This window comes from Trematomus bernacchii, unplaced genomic scaffold, assembly GCF_902827165.1.
Source record: "Trematomus bernacchii unplaced genomic scaffold, fTreBer1.1, whole genome shotgun sequence".
Lineage (NCBI taxonomy): Eukaryota > Metazoa > Chordata > Actinopteri > Perciformes > Nototheniidae > Trematomus > Trematomus bernacchii.
The window spans coordinates 1,457,935-1,471,478 of NW_022987778.1; the positions used below are offsets into that span (position 1 = coordinate 1,457,935).

Consider the following 13,544-nt stretch of genomic DNA (forward strand, 5'->3'; position numbering starts at 1 on the left):
TAGGACGGTTATAACACCGTGGATTCTTGGAATGACCGTTCCACCATTTAGATGTCAAAGGGGATTTATTTAAAGTGTTTCCAAAGGTCAGGTGTCACACATATGCCAATACAGCGCTATCATTTCTGTGTGGACCCATTCTGTCTTCAGTTCAATGCCTAATGGATGGGAAATTGTATGGAAGAAAAGTGTGACATTTTCTAAGACTCTTCTACTTTAGGTGTTACAACAAATCTCTAAATGTATTTAAAAATGTTGACTTCATTCAGACTTTTCTACAAAAGATTCCCCTCCCAAGGCTACATAATTAACTTATTCATTTACCTAGAATACCCATGAAACGCAATATTAGAAAACTGGCAATGTTAAGCTTTATAAAGGTATGTTATGTGGCTGATGTATTGTACTGTATTACATTTTATAACTGTACCTAATAAACCCCCCTTCCTCATTGTGTTCCTCCCCATCTCTCTCTGCAGGATCCGTCCTCAGCTGGCCCGGGAGAAGATCGAGGGATGTCACATCTGTACGTACGTGATGCCCGGGGAGCCGCAGGTGATCCTTGGGAAGGACAGGTCCTTCACCTACGACTACATGTTCGACATGGACTCCCAGCAGGAGAGCATCTACTCCGATTGCACGGAGCAGCTGATCGAGGGCTGCTTGGAGGGCTACAACGCCACCGTGTTCGCTTACGGACAGGTGAGCCTTTGTCTCTGTGACACAGCTGCTGGATGCAGAGGAATGGGATTAATGAATGTGTGTGTTAGAGGAGAGGACGATAAGGATATGTTAGAGGTGGAGAGTGTTAACATGTGGGTTGAAAACGGACCAGAGGAGACTTCTGTGGTATAATATGAACCTCTGTGACCTTGTATTTGTCGAACCATTAGTTTGGCATTGCTCTGCGTTACATTACATTAAATCAATGCATCCCTCACATACGACTGGAGAATCTCATCAATCCTAAAGTGCAGTGCCTCTGTGTGTAGCATTATATTGTTTCACTTTTCACACTTTATATTTTTGGGGTGGGTCAGTTGTTAAATGGGTGTCTACCAATGGGAAGCTCAGTGGTTCAATCCCAGTCCAAACAGGTCAAAAGGTCCTTGGGCAAGATACTTATCCCCAAATTGCTCCGGTAAGAATGCCTACGTTATGAAACAAAATGTAAGTTGCTAAACTACATGTAATTTAATAGTGTACTCCGATTCAGATTTTCTCTGACACCAATATTCTTTAACGCTGAATCAGAAGGAAAAAAAACGAGGAATGTGAGAAATATATTTTTCTTGCAGTGACTTTAAAACCTTTAAAAACAAATATCTGATCTTATTCTTAAATCAGAAGGCCCATTAATGTCACTAATGTTCATTCAAACTTAGGGGGTTATATGTCACCTTTTTGTCAGTATCTTCAGACATTTGATAGATAAAATAATTAATCAAGAAAACAATGAGCAGATTAATGAATACTAAAAGTCGGTACGTCCCTCTCCCTCTTTATCTTGAACTTACTCCCCCTACTCTTCCTTTTGCCAAGTTCACCACATGGAAATAACATGCAGGTCTGGGCCTCAAACCCCCTCCCTCCGTTAGGTTGCCCTGGTGACAGAGCTCCCGCTGTATGGCACTCACACAATTCAAAGCCATGTGAAGTACACACACACACACACACACACACACACACACACACACACACACACACACACACACACACACACACACACACACACACACACACACACACACACACACACACACACACACACACACACCACACACACACACACACACACACACACACACACACACACACACACACACACACACACACACACACACACACACACACACACACACACACACACACACACACACACACACACACACACACACACACACACACACACACACACACACACACACACACACACACCTTTTAGACAGCCATAAATGTTTAATGTGCGTCCACATGAACCGTCTCTCTGCAGTCACGGCTCTCTGACTGCTGGCCTACTTCTGAAGACTGCTGCTGGTTCTCCTCTGTGGCTTTACAGAGAATAATCTAGATTTAGACTCGACCCGCTCGGCTGCTTCTGATGAAGTCTGCCAGGTTGGGTTGCAGATATAACCAAACAGTCCCCCGTTTGGAGTAGAAAGTGAAATATCTGACTTTAGTATCAGGTGTAAAGCTGCACAATTGATCAAAATGTGATCGAAATTGCAATATTCAAATGTTAGGAAGCACACTGTTTGTTAAAGGCTTAATATGTGTTAAAAATTACAGTTTGGATGAAGTATGGTGGAGCTGCAGAGATTACACGGCCTACAAATGTTATTCTACACATGTTTGGTACAGATCCTTTGGGAAGAAGGAAGTCAGAAATCATATTTAATTAGATGGCAACACAAAGTACAAGGAAAACAGTAAAAAAACACTTTCATTACCACAAACACACTTTCGTTGGCCCTCTTTACATGTGCAGTTGTTCTTTTCAAGACACGCTTTGTGGTGAATTGATTGGAGTTCCTTTTACGGAAACAGCATGATCTTCCTGTGTTATTTTATCATAATATATATTATTATTATTATCCCCATGCAGACGGGCTCAGGGAAGACGTACACCATGGGGACGGGCTTCGATGTGAACATCTCGGAGGAGGAGCTGGGCATCATCCCCCGCGCCGTGCACCACCTCTTCAGAGGCATCGAGGAGCGGAGGCAGGCGGCGCAGCAGCAGGGCCGCCCCATCCCCGAGTTCAAGATCAACGCACAGTTCCTCGAGGTACATATCCACTGATACATATATAAATGATTCCTTATTTTAGTTTAGCTTAAAGGACATCATTCAAATAGAGTAGTTACTAGAATAACGGAGACCTCTGACAAGGCCTATACTGCATTCACATGCTTCTCAACAAACACTTAAAGAGGCCCTATTATGCGTTTTGAGGGGATTTCCCTTTCCTGTAGGTTTTAGTGCATGTGAATGGTTGACGAAGGCTTAAATCCCCAAATTCCCTCTAGAGGGAGTTTCCCACTGTCCTACCCACTCCCCCCCCCCTGCCTGAAACGCCTCCATTGGACTCCTTTGTTTACTATTTTAACATAACCACATCACTATGTAACACTCACGCTTCTATTGGCTAGCGCTCCAACACATTGTACGTGATAGGCTAAGGGGCGGGACATCTCTAAGCGGTTGACCAATCACAACAGAGCCGGCCAGCTAACCAATCAGAGCAGACAGGGCTGAAAATGAGCATAATATGGCCACTTAATTCACGCTCCAAAATGAAATGAAAATGTTGCCAGTGCTTCAACTTTGATGGAAACAGGGTCGTACGTTTTCTCTACAATCTTGCTGATGAAACGATAAACATACAAGTCGAAATATTCAACCTTCTTGGCAGAGATTAAATAACAACAACATAAATAACCTAGAATTTGTACCTGCTTCTTCTAGGAAAAACTCCCAAACTGAATAAAGCAGGGTATACTCTTTCCCCCACTAGCTTTACAGAGATGTCACGGGTCAGGCTTATATTGTTGACACCGCTCGTTTAACAGGCTTTGACACCAGCGCTCCATCATTAAGAAAATATTCTCATTGACAATTGAAGTGCAGCAGCTGTCATCGGGGGGGGGTTTGCGGGCGGCGGAGCCTCCGTCTGGACAGGAAGAGTTAACGGGAACAATATGAGACGGAGGAGGAGACAGTTGTTCCTCTTCATCAGATCCTGACAGCGTACACATTCCGGAAAAGACCTGGAACTGAGAGCAGGATGAAATGTGGATTTGCACAGAAATCAAACACTGGGCAGGTGGTGAGAGTTTATGACATGACGGATAATATTCATATTGTTTCAATCTGACCTTTTTACAAGGCAGTTGTTCAAATCCCTCGAGAGTTTTTGGCAAGATGTGAAAAGCTTCCTGTTAACGCCTTCCTGAGACACTCAAACTGAAGTGACTGTCAAAGGCCTGAAGGACTAGCAGGTGTTTTAGGGGGAAATAAATCACACAGGAAATGTCGCTACGAGCTTATTAGCAGTCAGGGAGGAAACTCTGTGGATGAAGAGGATTTGCTGATGGATTACTGTACATACAATCAAGGCAAACATCACCAAATAATTACATCAATTTGTTACTTATGTGCAACTGGCATTTTCTTGTCACCCTATCACACATCATTACTGAATCAGAGCTAAAATATATTTGATATACAATATCAGTTCACAGTTTGTGCATCTTTTATTTTTATTTGTATAGTTTTATTATAAAAAGAGTTTTTTCTTGTTTCTTTGTTGTGATCTACCTTTACTCTATGTCAAAAATATTAGTTTAAATTCTGAGCAAAGTGCATCTGTTAATTAAAAATATTAAAATAATTTAAAAAAACTTGCTAGAATTTCACTTTCACAAATTACCCTAAGGTTTTGGGTCAGAATTGCCAATTTAACATTTTGAGATGCTAGTCTTGAGTTTGGTTCTGAAATTGGTCCTAAATATCATCCCAGATACAAAGCTCTGAAATGTGTTGAATTTGAACTCTTCATGTTATTTATTTTATGACTCAGCTGATGATCTGCAACATACAGTATATTAAAGGTCCCATGTCATGCTGTTCCGGTTATAACCCGTCCCCTTGTGTGTTATGAAGGTTTTTCTGCATGTAAACGGTCTGCAGAGTCACAAACCCTCAAAGTACACCCTGTAGCGAGTAAAACTCTAACACAGAAAATACCTGTCTATGCTGCCCCAGAACGCCTCGTTGGACATTTCTCTTTTTCCATTGTTTACTTCTTGGGTATAGTGACGTATTTCGGGTATAGTGACGTAACGTAACGTCCGCGGAGCTGTTACGTTTGGACCAATCCGCGGACTTCCTCACACACACACACTCGGCGGGACGTTGTGAGACTCGCTGCTCCGAGGAGCGGACAGTGTGAGCTGGCTCACTGGTGTGGGGTCGGCGAGACACCGCGGAACTCAGCCTGGGCACACACACAAACTCCCAGCCAGGCTGCGGGTGTGTGTGTGTTTGGGGCTGGGTTTCGCTGTGTCTCGCTGTCTCGCAGACGGCCACTGGGCTCACAGGGAGGGGGGGGGGGCAGGAGCTCCAACAAGCCGTTTAGGACAGAGAGTGACACACACATACTATACAGAGATGCTGTATGAGAAACCAATGTGAGTTTGGAACATTGCACAATATACATTTATTTTAGTAGACCTCAACAATAGAATTATGATCAGTAGAAATGGCCATGACATGGGACCTTTAAGGACGCCAAACCTTAGAATCTGCCTACAGAATGTATTTTATTGATACCTTAATAACTTTTAAATCTATTTATGTTGGGTCTGGACACATGAACACAACAAATAGAGAGATAATAGAGCAGGGCAGCAGGCAACAAAGATTTCAAGTGGTTTATCTGTCTGATTTAAAACCTTATTTTGTATCTCCCTGTAGCTTTATAACGAGGAGGTTCTGGACCTGTTTGACTCGACTCGAGACTCCAGACAGAAATCTCACATTAAGATCCACGAGGACGCCAGCGGAGGGATCTACACCGTGGGAGTGACGACCCGCAGCGTGACCTCCGAGGCCGAGGTAACACCGCGAGGGTCTAAGAAACATCTAGTCAGGCATCGTTAATGTTAAGGACTTCATTAATGAGTACACTCTTAAATGTGAACCTCTTTGTCGTCACAAGGCCTTTACAGAGACACGTATTCCTGGTACATTGTTATTTCCTTCACTGATGCTATATTTAAAAATGCCAGAGATAACTTATGATGTTTTTTCCACAGCTATAGGAAATGAGTCAGCACAATTAATACATTTAATCGAAAGGCGACCATGGAAATTGAAATAAGGATCACAATCTTGCACTCATTTGTGGTGGATCTTATGCTCTTATACATTACAACTTAAACTCCTGCAAGACAAACCAAGGAGAAAATAGTGAATGCTTCTACCAGACTGTAATCCTTAAAGACTTGCCTTCAAATATAAACTAAAAAGAGTTTGCCTGTGAATATTGAAAGTGTTTTCTGTCTCAGATGATGCAGTGTCTGAAGCTCGGGGCTCTGTGTCGCACCACCGCCAGCACTCAGATGAACGTGCAGAGCTCTCGCTCTCACGCCATCTTCACCATCCACCTGTGCCAAGTCCGCATCTGTGCCTCCGACAATGTGAGTACTGCTCAGGAATATATATATACTGTATTGTGTATATATATATATATATATGACGAATACAGTTCTTGTGCTACAGAGGGGAGGGCAGGGAGATCATTAATTATGATAATGTATCGTCTTTTAATGGAATCATATTAAGACCAAATCATATTAAGAGACATGATACACAATTACGTCCTTTAAATTATTAACAAGCACATTCAAATTCAAGTTTAAAAACAAATCTGTGTTAATTGTCGTAATCTGATTACTCTGAATTTGTCAGAATGCATGTAAACAAAGTCAGTGTATAGTTAAAAATATGTATTTATTTATGTATAATTTTCTTGAAACAATTCAATTAACTTTGCCCTAAAATTCTTAATTAAATAAGAAAAGAAAATAGAAGAAATTGCATTTTTAATGGTTCAAGTATTTAATTCACACAGTGTACAAAAAATACAAAAGTACGTTTTACCATGTGTTTTTTTATTATATACTATTTATCTTTTAATAACTAAAAAACATGCTATACTGTGATATGTATTGTTATCTAGTTTATGAAATAATCTACTGTATATCTGAGCATATTACCCAGCCCTAATAGAGGGATTTAAACTGATCTCTTAAGTTGTATTATTCTAACTGTAAATGTTTTTTATATATATCATTTTTCAGATGGCAGTTATCCCATTTTGCAAATTAATTCTCCATAACATGAACATGAACCCATTATTAGAACTTAAACAATGCAAAGATAATAGTGCTGTGTATCTGACAGTGTGTGTGTGTGTCTCCGTCCCTCAGCATGAAGGTGAGACTGATAACAGAGTCTCTAATGGAAACTCAGAGCTGGACGAGTACGAGACGCTGACGGCTAAGTTTCACTTCGTGGATCTGGCCGGCTCCGAGCGGCTGAAGAGAACCGGAGCGACGGGAGACCGAGCCAAAGAGGCGATCTCCATCAACTGTGGCCTGGTGAGGGGCTTCCTCCTCCTAATATCATCTTCAGTGATTGTAATCTCATGTTGAATGTCAGTTCCCTTGTTCTGTTCTAGTCTTCAATGTTTGTCCTTGCAGGAATAAAACAAATGAAGCATTTGACATTCGAGAAACAATTCAGATTAATGTATTTGAGCATATTGTATTGAATCTCAGTGGTGCAGAGAAGTCAGAGCCAATCAAATAATAGAGTTTGACTGCCATCTAGTGGCTGAATTCATAAATGACCACGCTGCACTAAGAGTCGATCAACAATGCAACAAGCAAGATGCTGCACAATAAGTACAAAACCATGTTTAGATTTGATCATATAAAGCCAAAAGTGGTATATTTAACTTGATAAAAAACCTTTAATATGATCTCTACTATTTAACCTGCTCTTTCAATAAGAATACATTGTTATTTGTCTTGAACGACAGACTCATTCGGAGTATTTGAATTCATTTGTAGGATGTTTTTTGTCCCCATTACTGCAGGATTTACCCAATTTAATTTAATTTAACTTTTTTATAGTATTTTGAGATCTGTGATCCAGATGGAGAAAGTCAAATTGGTCATTTAAACAACATATACCAATTGAACAGGAGGACAGAAAAGGAATTTACATACAAACGTATTTGGTTAATGATCCTAGAGAGCAGTCATTGAATAAACTGCAACAGATATAAACCCTATTTATTTATTGAAGTGTTGCATCACCTTTAAACATTTCTCTCCCCTCTGTATTCCTGCAGCTCGCTCTGGGGAATGTAATCAGCGCTCTGGGCGACCGAAGCAAGCGCTCCTCTCACGTGCCTTACAGAGACTCCAAGCTCACCCGCCTGCTGCAGGACTCGCTCGGAGGAAACAGGTCGGGGAAATACTCATTCACCTTTTTTATAACGTACTAACTGCGTTTCTGTGGACAGGGAAGTCCTGATGGTTCGATTTCAAAGAAGTTTGTAAAAGATGTCTTTCATTGAAGGGAAACAGGAATGCATTGCAGAATATGATCTGCAGAATGAAGGAACAAGTTTATTATAAAGTTGAGAAGGTTTTTATTCTCTCCATATATTAAGAAATGTATGTTGTTAATATGCAATATTTGACAACACTGCTTGCAAACTATTGAACGAATTGATATACATTGGTGAGGATTTGAGCAATATTTAGACACTTTAGGATAGTTGAAAAACCGCACTAAAAAACGCAATTTATTCACTTCAACTTCTACAATAGTTTCCACAGTTTAAGGCAAGGCACGTTTATTTATAAAGCACATTTCAACACAAGGCAATTCAAAGTGCTTTACACAAATGAAGGACATTAAAGGTGGGGTAGGTAAGTTTGAGAAACCGGCTCAAGATCGCTAGAATTTGAAAATACACAACCGGAGAAAATCTGCCACTTCCTTACAGAGCCCCTCCTCCAACACACACGAACGCGCACATGACCAATGAGGGCACGAGATAAGTTTGTGCACAGATGGAAGGCTGACAGGCAGGTAGGCCATCCAGTTATTTTAGCCGGGCCGGCTCAGATGATTGGTCGTGCTTTTTACAGTACTACGGCTTCCACAGATGATATTTTTTAATGGATTTTTTGTCAAAGCACTTAAGATATTCATTGCTATCGGGATGTTAAGAGCATTCCATGGAATATAACAAAAAGTGTATCTCGAGCCGGTTTCTCAAACTTACCTACCCCACCATTAATAGCATTAAGAAACATATTATAAAATGATATTTAAAAACACTCATTTAAAAGCAAAGATACATGAATCACAGTTACAGTGCAGTGTGAGATACACACATCTGAACGAACCCCCCTTTGGAAAATGATAATCTGACCCCATGGTACCTTTTAGTTTTCGCCAAAACTATTCCTCTATTCTATTTTTAAATGCACATTAGTTAAGTTTACCTTGTCTTTCTAGGACTTTCTTGGTATCCTCCGCGAACCAGGGTCTTGAAACCAAAACGGATTCCTGTACCCCATGGCACCTTTTTAGTTTTCGCCAAAACTATTCCTCTTTTCTTTAAATGCACATTCGTTAAGTTTAAGTTGTCTTTTCAAGGACTTTTTTGGTGTCCTCCGCGAACCAGGGTCTTGAAACCAAAACGGATTCCTGTACCCCATGGTACCTTTTTCGCCAAAACTATTCCTCTTTTCTTTAAATGCACATTAGTTAAGTTTAAGTTGTCTTTTCAAGGACTTTTTTGGTGTCCTCCACGAACCAGGGTCTTGAAACCAAAACGGCACACGTGGGGGACTTTAACCACCTACGAGGGGACTTTAACCCCAATAATGACTATAACTACCTTTGGGGGGACTCAATACAAGGCAATTCAAAGTGCTTTACACAAATGAAAGACATTAAGAAAATGGCAAAGATAATCAAAGTTACAGTGCAGTTTAAGATATGAATATATCAATTAAAAGCAGCGGCAAAAAGAAAAGTCTTCAGCCTGGATTTAAAAGTAGTCAGAGTTGCAGCGGACCTGCAGGTTTCTGAGAGTTTGTTCCAGATATTTGGAGCATAAGAACTGAACTTCTCCATGTTTAGTTCTGACTCTGGGGACAGAAAGCTTTCATCAGAATGAAAGCATTAAGTATCATCTACCTACAGTATACATACGTGTGCATACATTTAAATAGTTTTTCTTTGCTGGCTTCTACACGGTTTGAACCAATTGTTTCTCCAAATCAATCATAAAACAAACCATTAGATGAAAGCTCATATCCGGCTGCTCAGTCTAGTGAACTCTTTAAACCTCAGCTAAAAACTCACCTCTTTGCACTGGCTTTTAATTCTAGTTGAACATAACATTTGTATATGTTTTTATCATGTTTTTAATTATTGTTTTACTCCCATTGTGTTATTTTATATATTATGTATTTCCTGTACAGCACTTTGGTCAACTGAGGTTGTTTTAAATGTGCTATATACATAAAGAAAGATTGAGATTGAGATTGAAAGCATTTAATAAATGCTGAACCAAACATATAATAAATATCTGCCTGTGTTTAACCCCAGCCAAACGGTGATGATCGCCTGCATCAGCCCGTCGGACCGGGACTTCATGGAGACGCTGAACACGCTGAAGTACGCCAACAGAGCGAGGAACATCAAGAACAAAGTGATGCTGAACCAGGACAAGGCCAGCCAGCAGATCAGCGTTCTGAGGACGGAGATCGCCCGGCTGCAGATCGAGCTCATGGAGTACAAGACGGTGAGGAGTGAGAAATCATTTTGTTTTTCTTTGTCATTATCAGGTGGTCTCATTGGGTTTAAGATCTTCTTTACAGGTGACCTCACAACAATACACTTTTACAAGAACACAACAACAAAATAAGGTCAAATAAAGGTTTACATGTATCACACTGCGTTGCACAACTCTAGTTTGAAGGAATTTTGCAGTTCATTTAGTTTTAAAGGCACATCCTGCTAACATTAGTGCATTCATGTGGGATATCATAGGTCGCATTCACACCTATAGTCACTTCTCAGGTGCGCACCAGACGACAGTTTGTTACATTGTTTCATTTTTCAGAAGGTTCGGTTTGCGTTCACACGGGCAAAACTCAAACGGACTATACATTTTAAACACAAGTCATGTGCACGGAAATGCTGTTCAACCATTGGTCAGACATTAAGGAGGTACAAACGCAAACCATATCTACCGGAGCCTCCGCCATGGAGCATCGGCAGGTTATTTTCATGCTGCTGTTAATCTGGAGATCAACAGACTCTAGCATATGATTATATAATCAGACAACGTCCGTTAAAAAACATTAAAACACATATAATGAGAGACGTTCTGCAGTAAGGAGGAGGTTTCACCGACGGCAGGTGTTCTTACTTTTATGTATAGTTTTTAGTTTGATAGTTGTTTTTACTTTACACGACACTGTTCAACACTTAATTCTGCTTCACTCTTTCGCTAACGATTTTGAAGACATCCGCGTTCTTGTGACTCGTAAATACTACGCTTCCTATGTTTTTGTGCGGACTGCGTTCACACCTATGGTTCACACCAGCGATGAACCGCTCCAGAGTTCACTTGCAAGCGGTCCGAGAGAGACCACCTTTTAGGCGGACCACTAGTTCACTTCAGAGGTCTCGGACTGCGTTCACATAAACCCAAACGAACCGCACCAAGCGGGTAAACGCACAAGGGTTCGATTCAACCGGACTATACAAGGCTGGTGTGAATGCGACCTTAGTGTTTAGAGTTGTGGTTAACTAGGTTTTTTTTATATAGCACATTTCAGACACAAAGGCAATTAAAAGTGCTCTACAGAAGTATAAACACTTGAAACGCAAAACAAGGAAAATACATACTGAAACATTATTAAACAACATTATTAAACAATAATTGAAACCAAAAATAAATATATATTGGAACAGTACATAACCAAGAAGGTGCAGAAATATAATAATCTAATGTTGTTGAAGGACCCTTGGAGAAGCAGGTTTATAGACTCACTGAGATGAACTTGATAAACAGATAACATGGCATGGCTATGTCTTGTTGCCTTGAATAAAACAACCAGAGAACAATGTAGAGTCTGAAATGAATATAATGCATAATCCTAGACACAATTATCTCAATGCGCCCTCCTCCCCCCCCTGCAGGGTAAGCGTCTGACGGGGGAGGACGGCGTGGAGAGCTTCAGCGACATGTTCCACGAGAACTCCATGCTGCAGACGGAGAACAGCAACCTGCGGGTGAGGGTGAAGGCCATGCAGGAGACCATCGACGCCCAGAGAGCCAGACTCACCCAGCTGCTGAGCGACCAGGCCAACCAGGTGATCGCCAGGGCAGGTACGATCGTTTTCCACAAGATACGTTGATAAAAACCTTTGGTGTGAAGTCTATTCTGTAAGCGTTAAAGGTCACCTATTATGCAAAGTCCACTTCTTCATGTCTCTTCTACATCAACATGTGTCCCCTCTGTGGAAAGAGACTCTGAAAGCTTCAGGAAAAAGATTCTCTCTCTTTTTGTCCTGATCCATTTATATAAAAACCTGTCTGAAAATGAGCTGATCAGATTTTGGCCACTTTATGATGTCATAACGATGTTTTGGCTTGTGTAACCATTAGCCAATCACCAACCAAGGTACCCCCCTTGTTTGAACTTATTTAGTTTGGTTCGAAAAGCCTTTTTATCCTCCTGTGTCTCCTGTGAAATGGTCTTGACTCTCTTCCAGGTGAAGGCGCAACTGAAGAAATTGGAACCATGATTCAGGGTTACATCAAAGAGATTGAAGACCTCAGGTAGACAACTCTTCCTCATTATGTAAATGCTACATGTGCCTCACTTCTATCGTACATACTGATTCCATATGGTAGAAAAGGGGGAGAGCTTCAGGGGAGGCGCAGCGTGAGAAAAAAATAACGAGAAACAGTGAAATCTAGCTTGTGTGGTGGAACATTATGGGACATAATTCACCGTGGTGTATAGTGTGTGTTGCACCACGGACCTGTTGGAGAGTGTACCTTGTTGTTGTTATCATTCTAGCTTGACAGTAGCAGGTAGCAAGTTATTATTTCCTCTGTAAACCTAATGGAAAATAAAGTGTGGAGTTCCATACTAAACACGCCGCCTCCCACTCCCACTCTACACTAGTTAACTTCAGCTAACTTTATGCAAGCGGCAACATGGATCGATTTTTAGTGAAGTTACCTAAAGTGAGAGAGGAGACAGCGTCTGGCAGAAAACGTGTATCACTTTTGGCTGTCTGTAGAGAGCGAGTTCCCCCACCTCGCCCAAAAGGCTGTAAAAGTGCTCATTCCCTTCACCTCCCTCCACCTACCTGTGTGAGTGCAGGTTTTCCGCATTGACTTTGATCAAAAGCAAGTACGGGTCAAGGCTGCAGCCAGAGGATGATCTGCGTTTATTCCTGTCTACATTGCATCCCACATCATCCACCTGTGCGCATCAAAGACACAGACTCATTGTTCCCCACTAAGGTAGTGTGTAATAAGGAGGCAAAGTTGACGTTCAGTGTTTTGCCGGCAGCATTTAAGGATTTATCCACGATGTTGAAAATGTTGAAAATGTTAAAAATGAGAAAGGTAGACAGCGAAAACAGAGCATTCAATGACATGTTCTCTCACTGGACCTCTTTGAAATGCAATTGAATACCCCTGCATTATAGCAACAACATCAATAATAATAATAATAGCAATAATAATTGGGAGGGGGGGGCGCGGCTGTTCTTATGTTCTCTGAGGGGAGGCCCACCTTCCCACACTTTGAAAACCCCTGGTCTAAAGTATTTATCTAAGTCAGAACCAAAGTGATAGGTTGATGTGATGCATTCAGTTAAAAGACACAACATGTATGGAATATGCTTTGTGGTTGCT

The 13,544-nt window shown here is 41.1% G+C and overlaps 1 protein-coding gene across 4 annotated transcripts in view; it reads left to right on the forward strand.

The window, feature by feature from the left end:
• kif21a (kinesin family member 21A) overlaps positions 1–13,544 on the forward strand; it is a 67,255-nt gene that overhangs the window by 21,863 nt on the left and 31,848 nt on the right. For all 4 annotated transcript variants that reach the window (XM_034149178.1, XM_034149179.1, XM_034149181.1 and 1 more), the window contains exons 2-10: positions 480–702; positions 2,606–2,788; positions 5,480–5,620; positions 6,073–6,204; positions 6,997–7,167; positions 7,926–8,041; positions 10,208–10,403; positions 11,810–11,999; positions 12,386–12,452. In XM_034149178.1, coding sequence (XP_034005069.1) covers positions 480–702; positions 2,606–2,788; positions 5,480–5,620; positions 6,073–6,204; positions 6,997–7,167; positions 7,926–8,041; positions 10,208–10,403; positions 11,810–11,999; positions 12,386–12,452 — 1,419 coding nt within the window. The remainder of the gene's footprint in view (positions 1–479; positions 703–2,605; positions 2,789–5,479; positions 5,621–6,072; positions 6,205–6,996; positions 7,168–7,925; positions 8,042–10,207; positions 10,404–11,809; positions 12,000–12,385; positions 12,453–13,544) is intronic.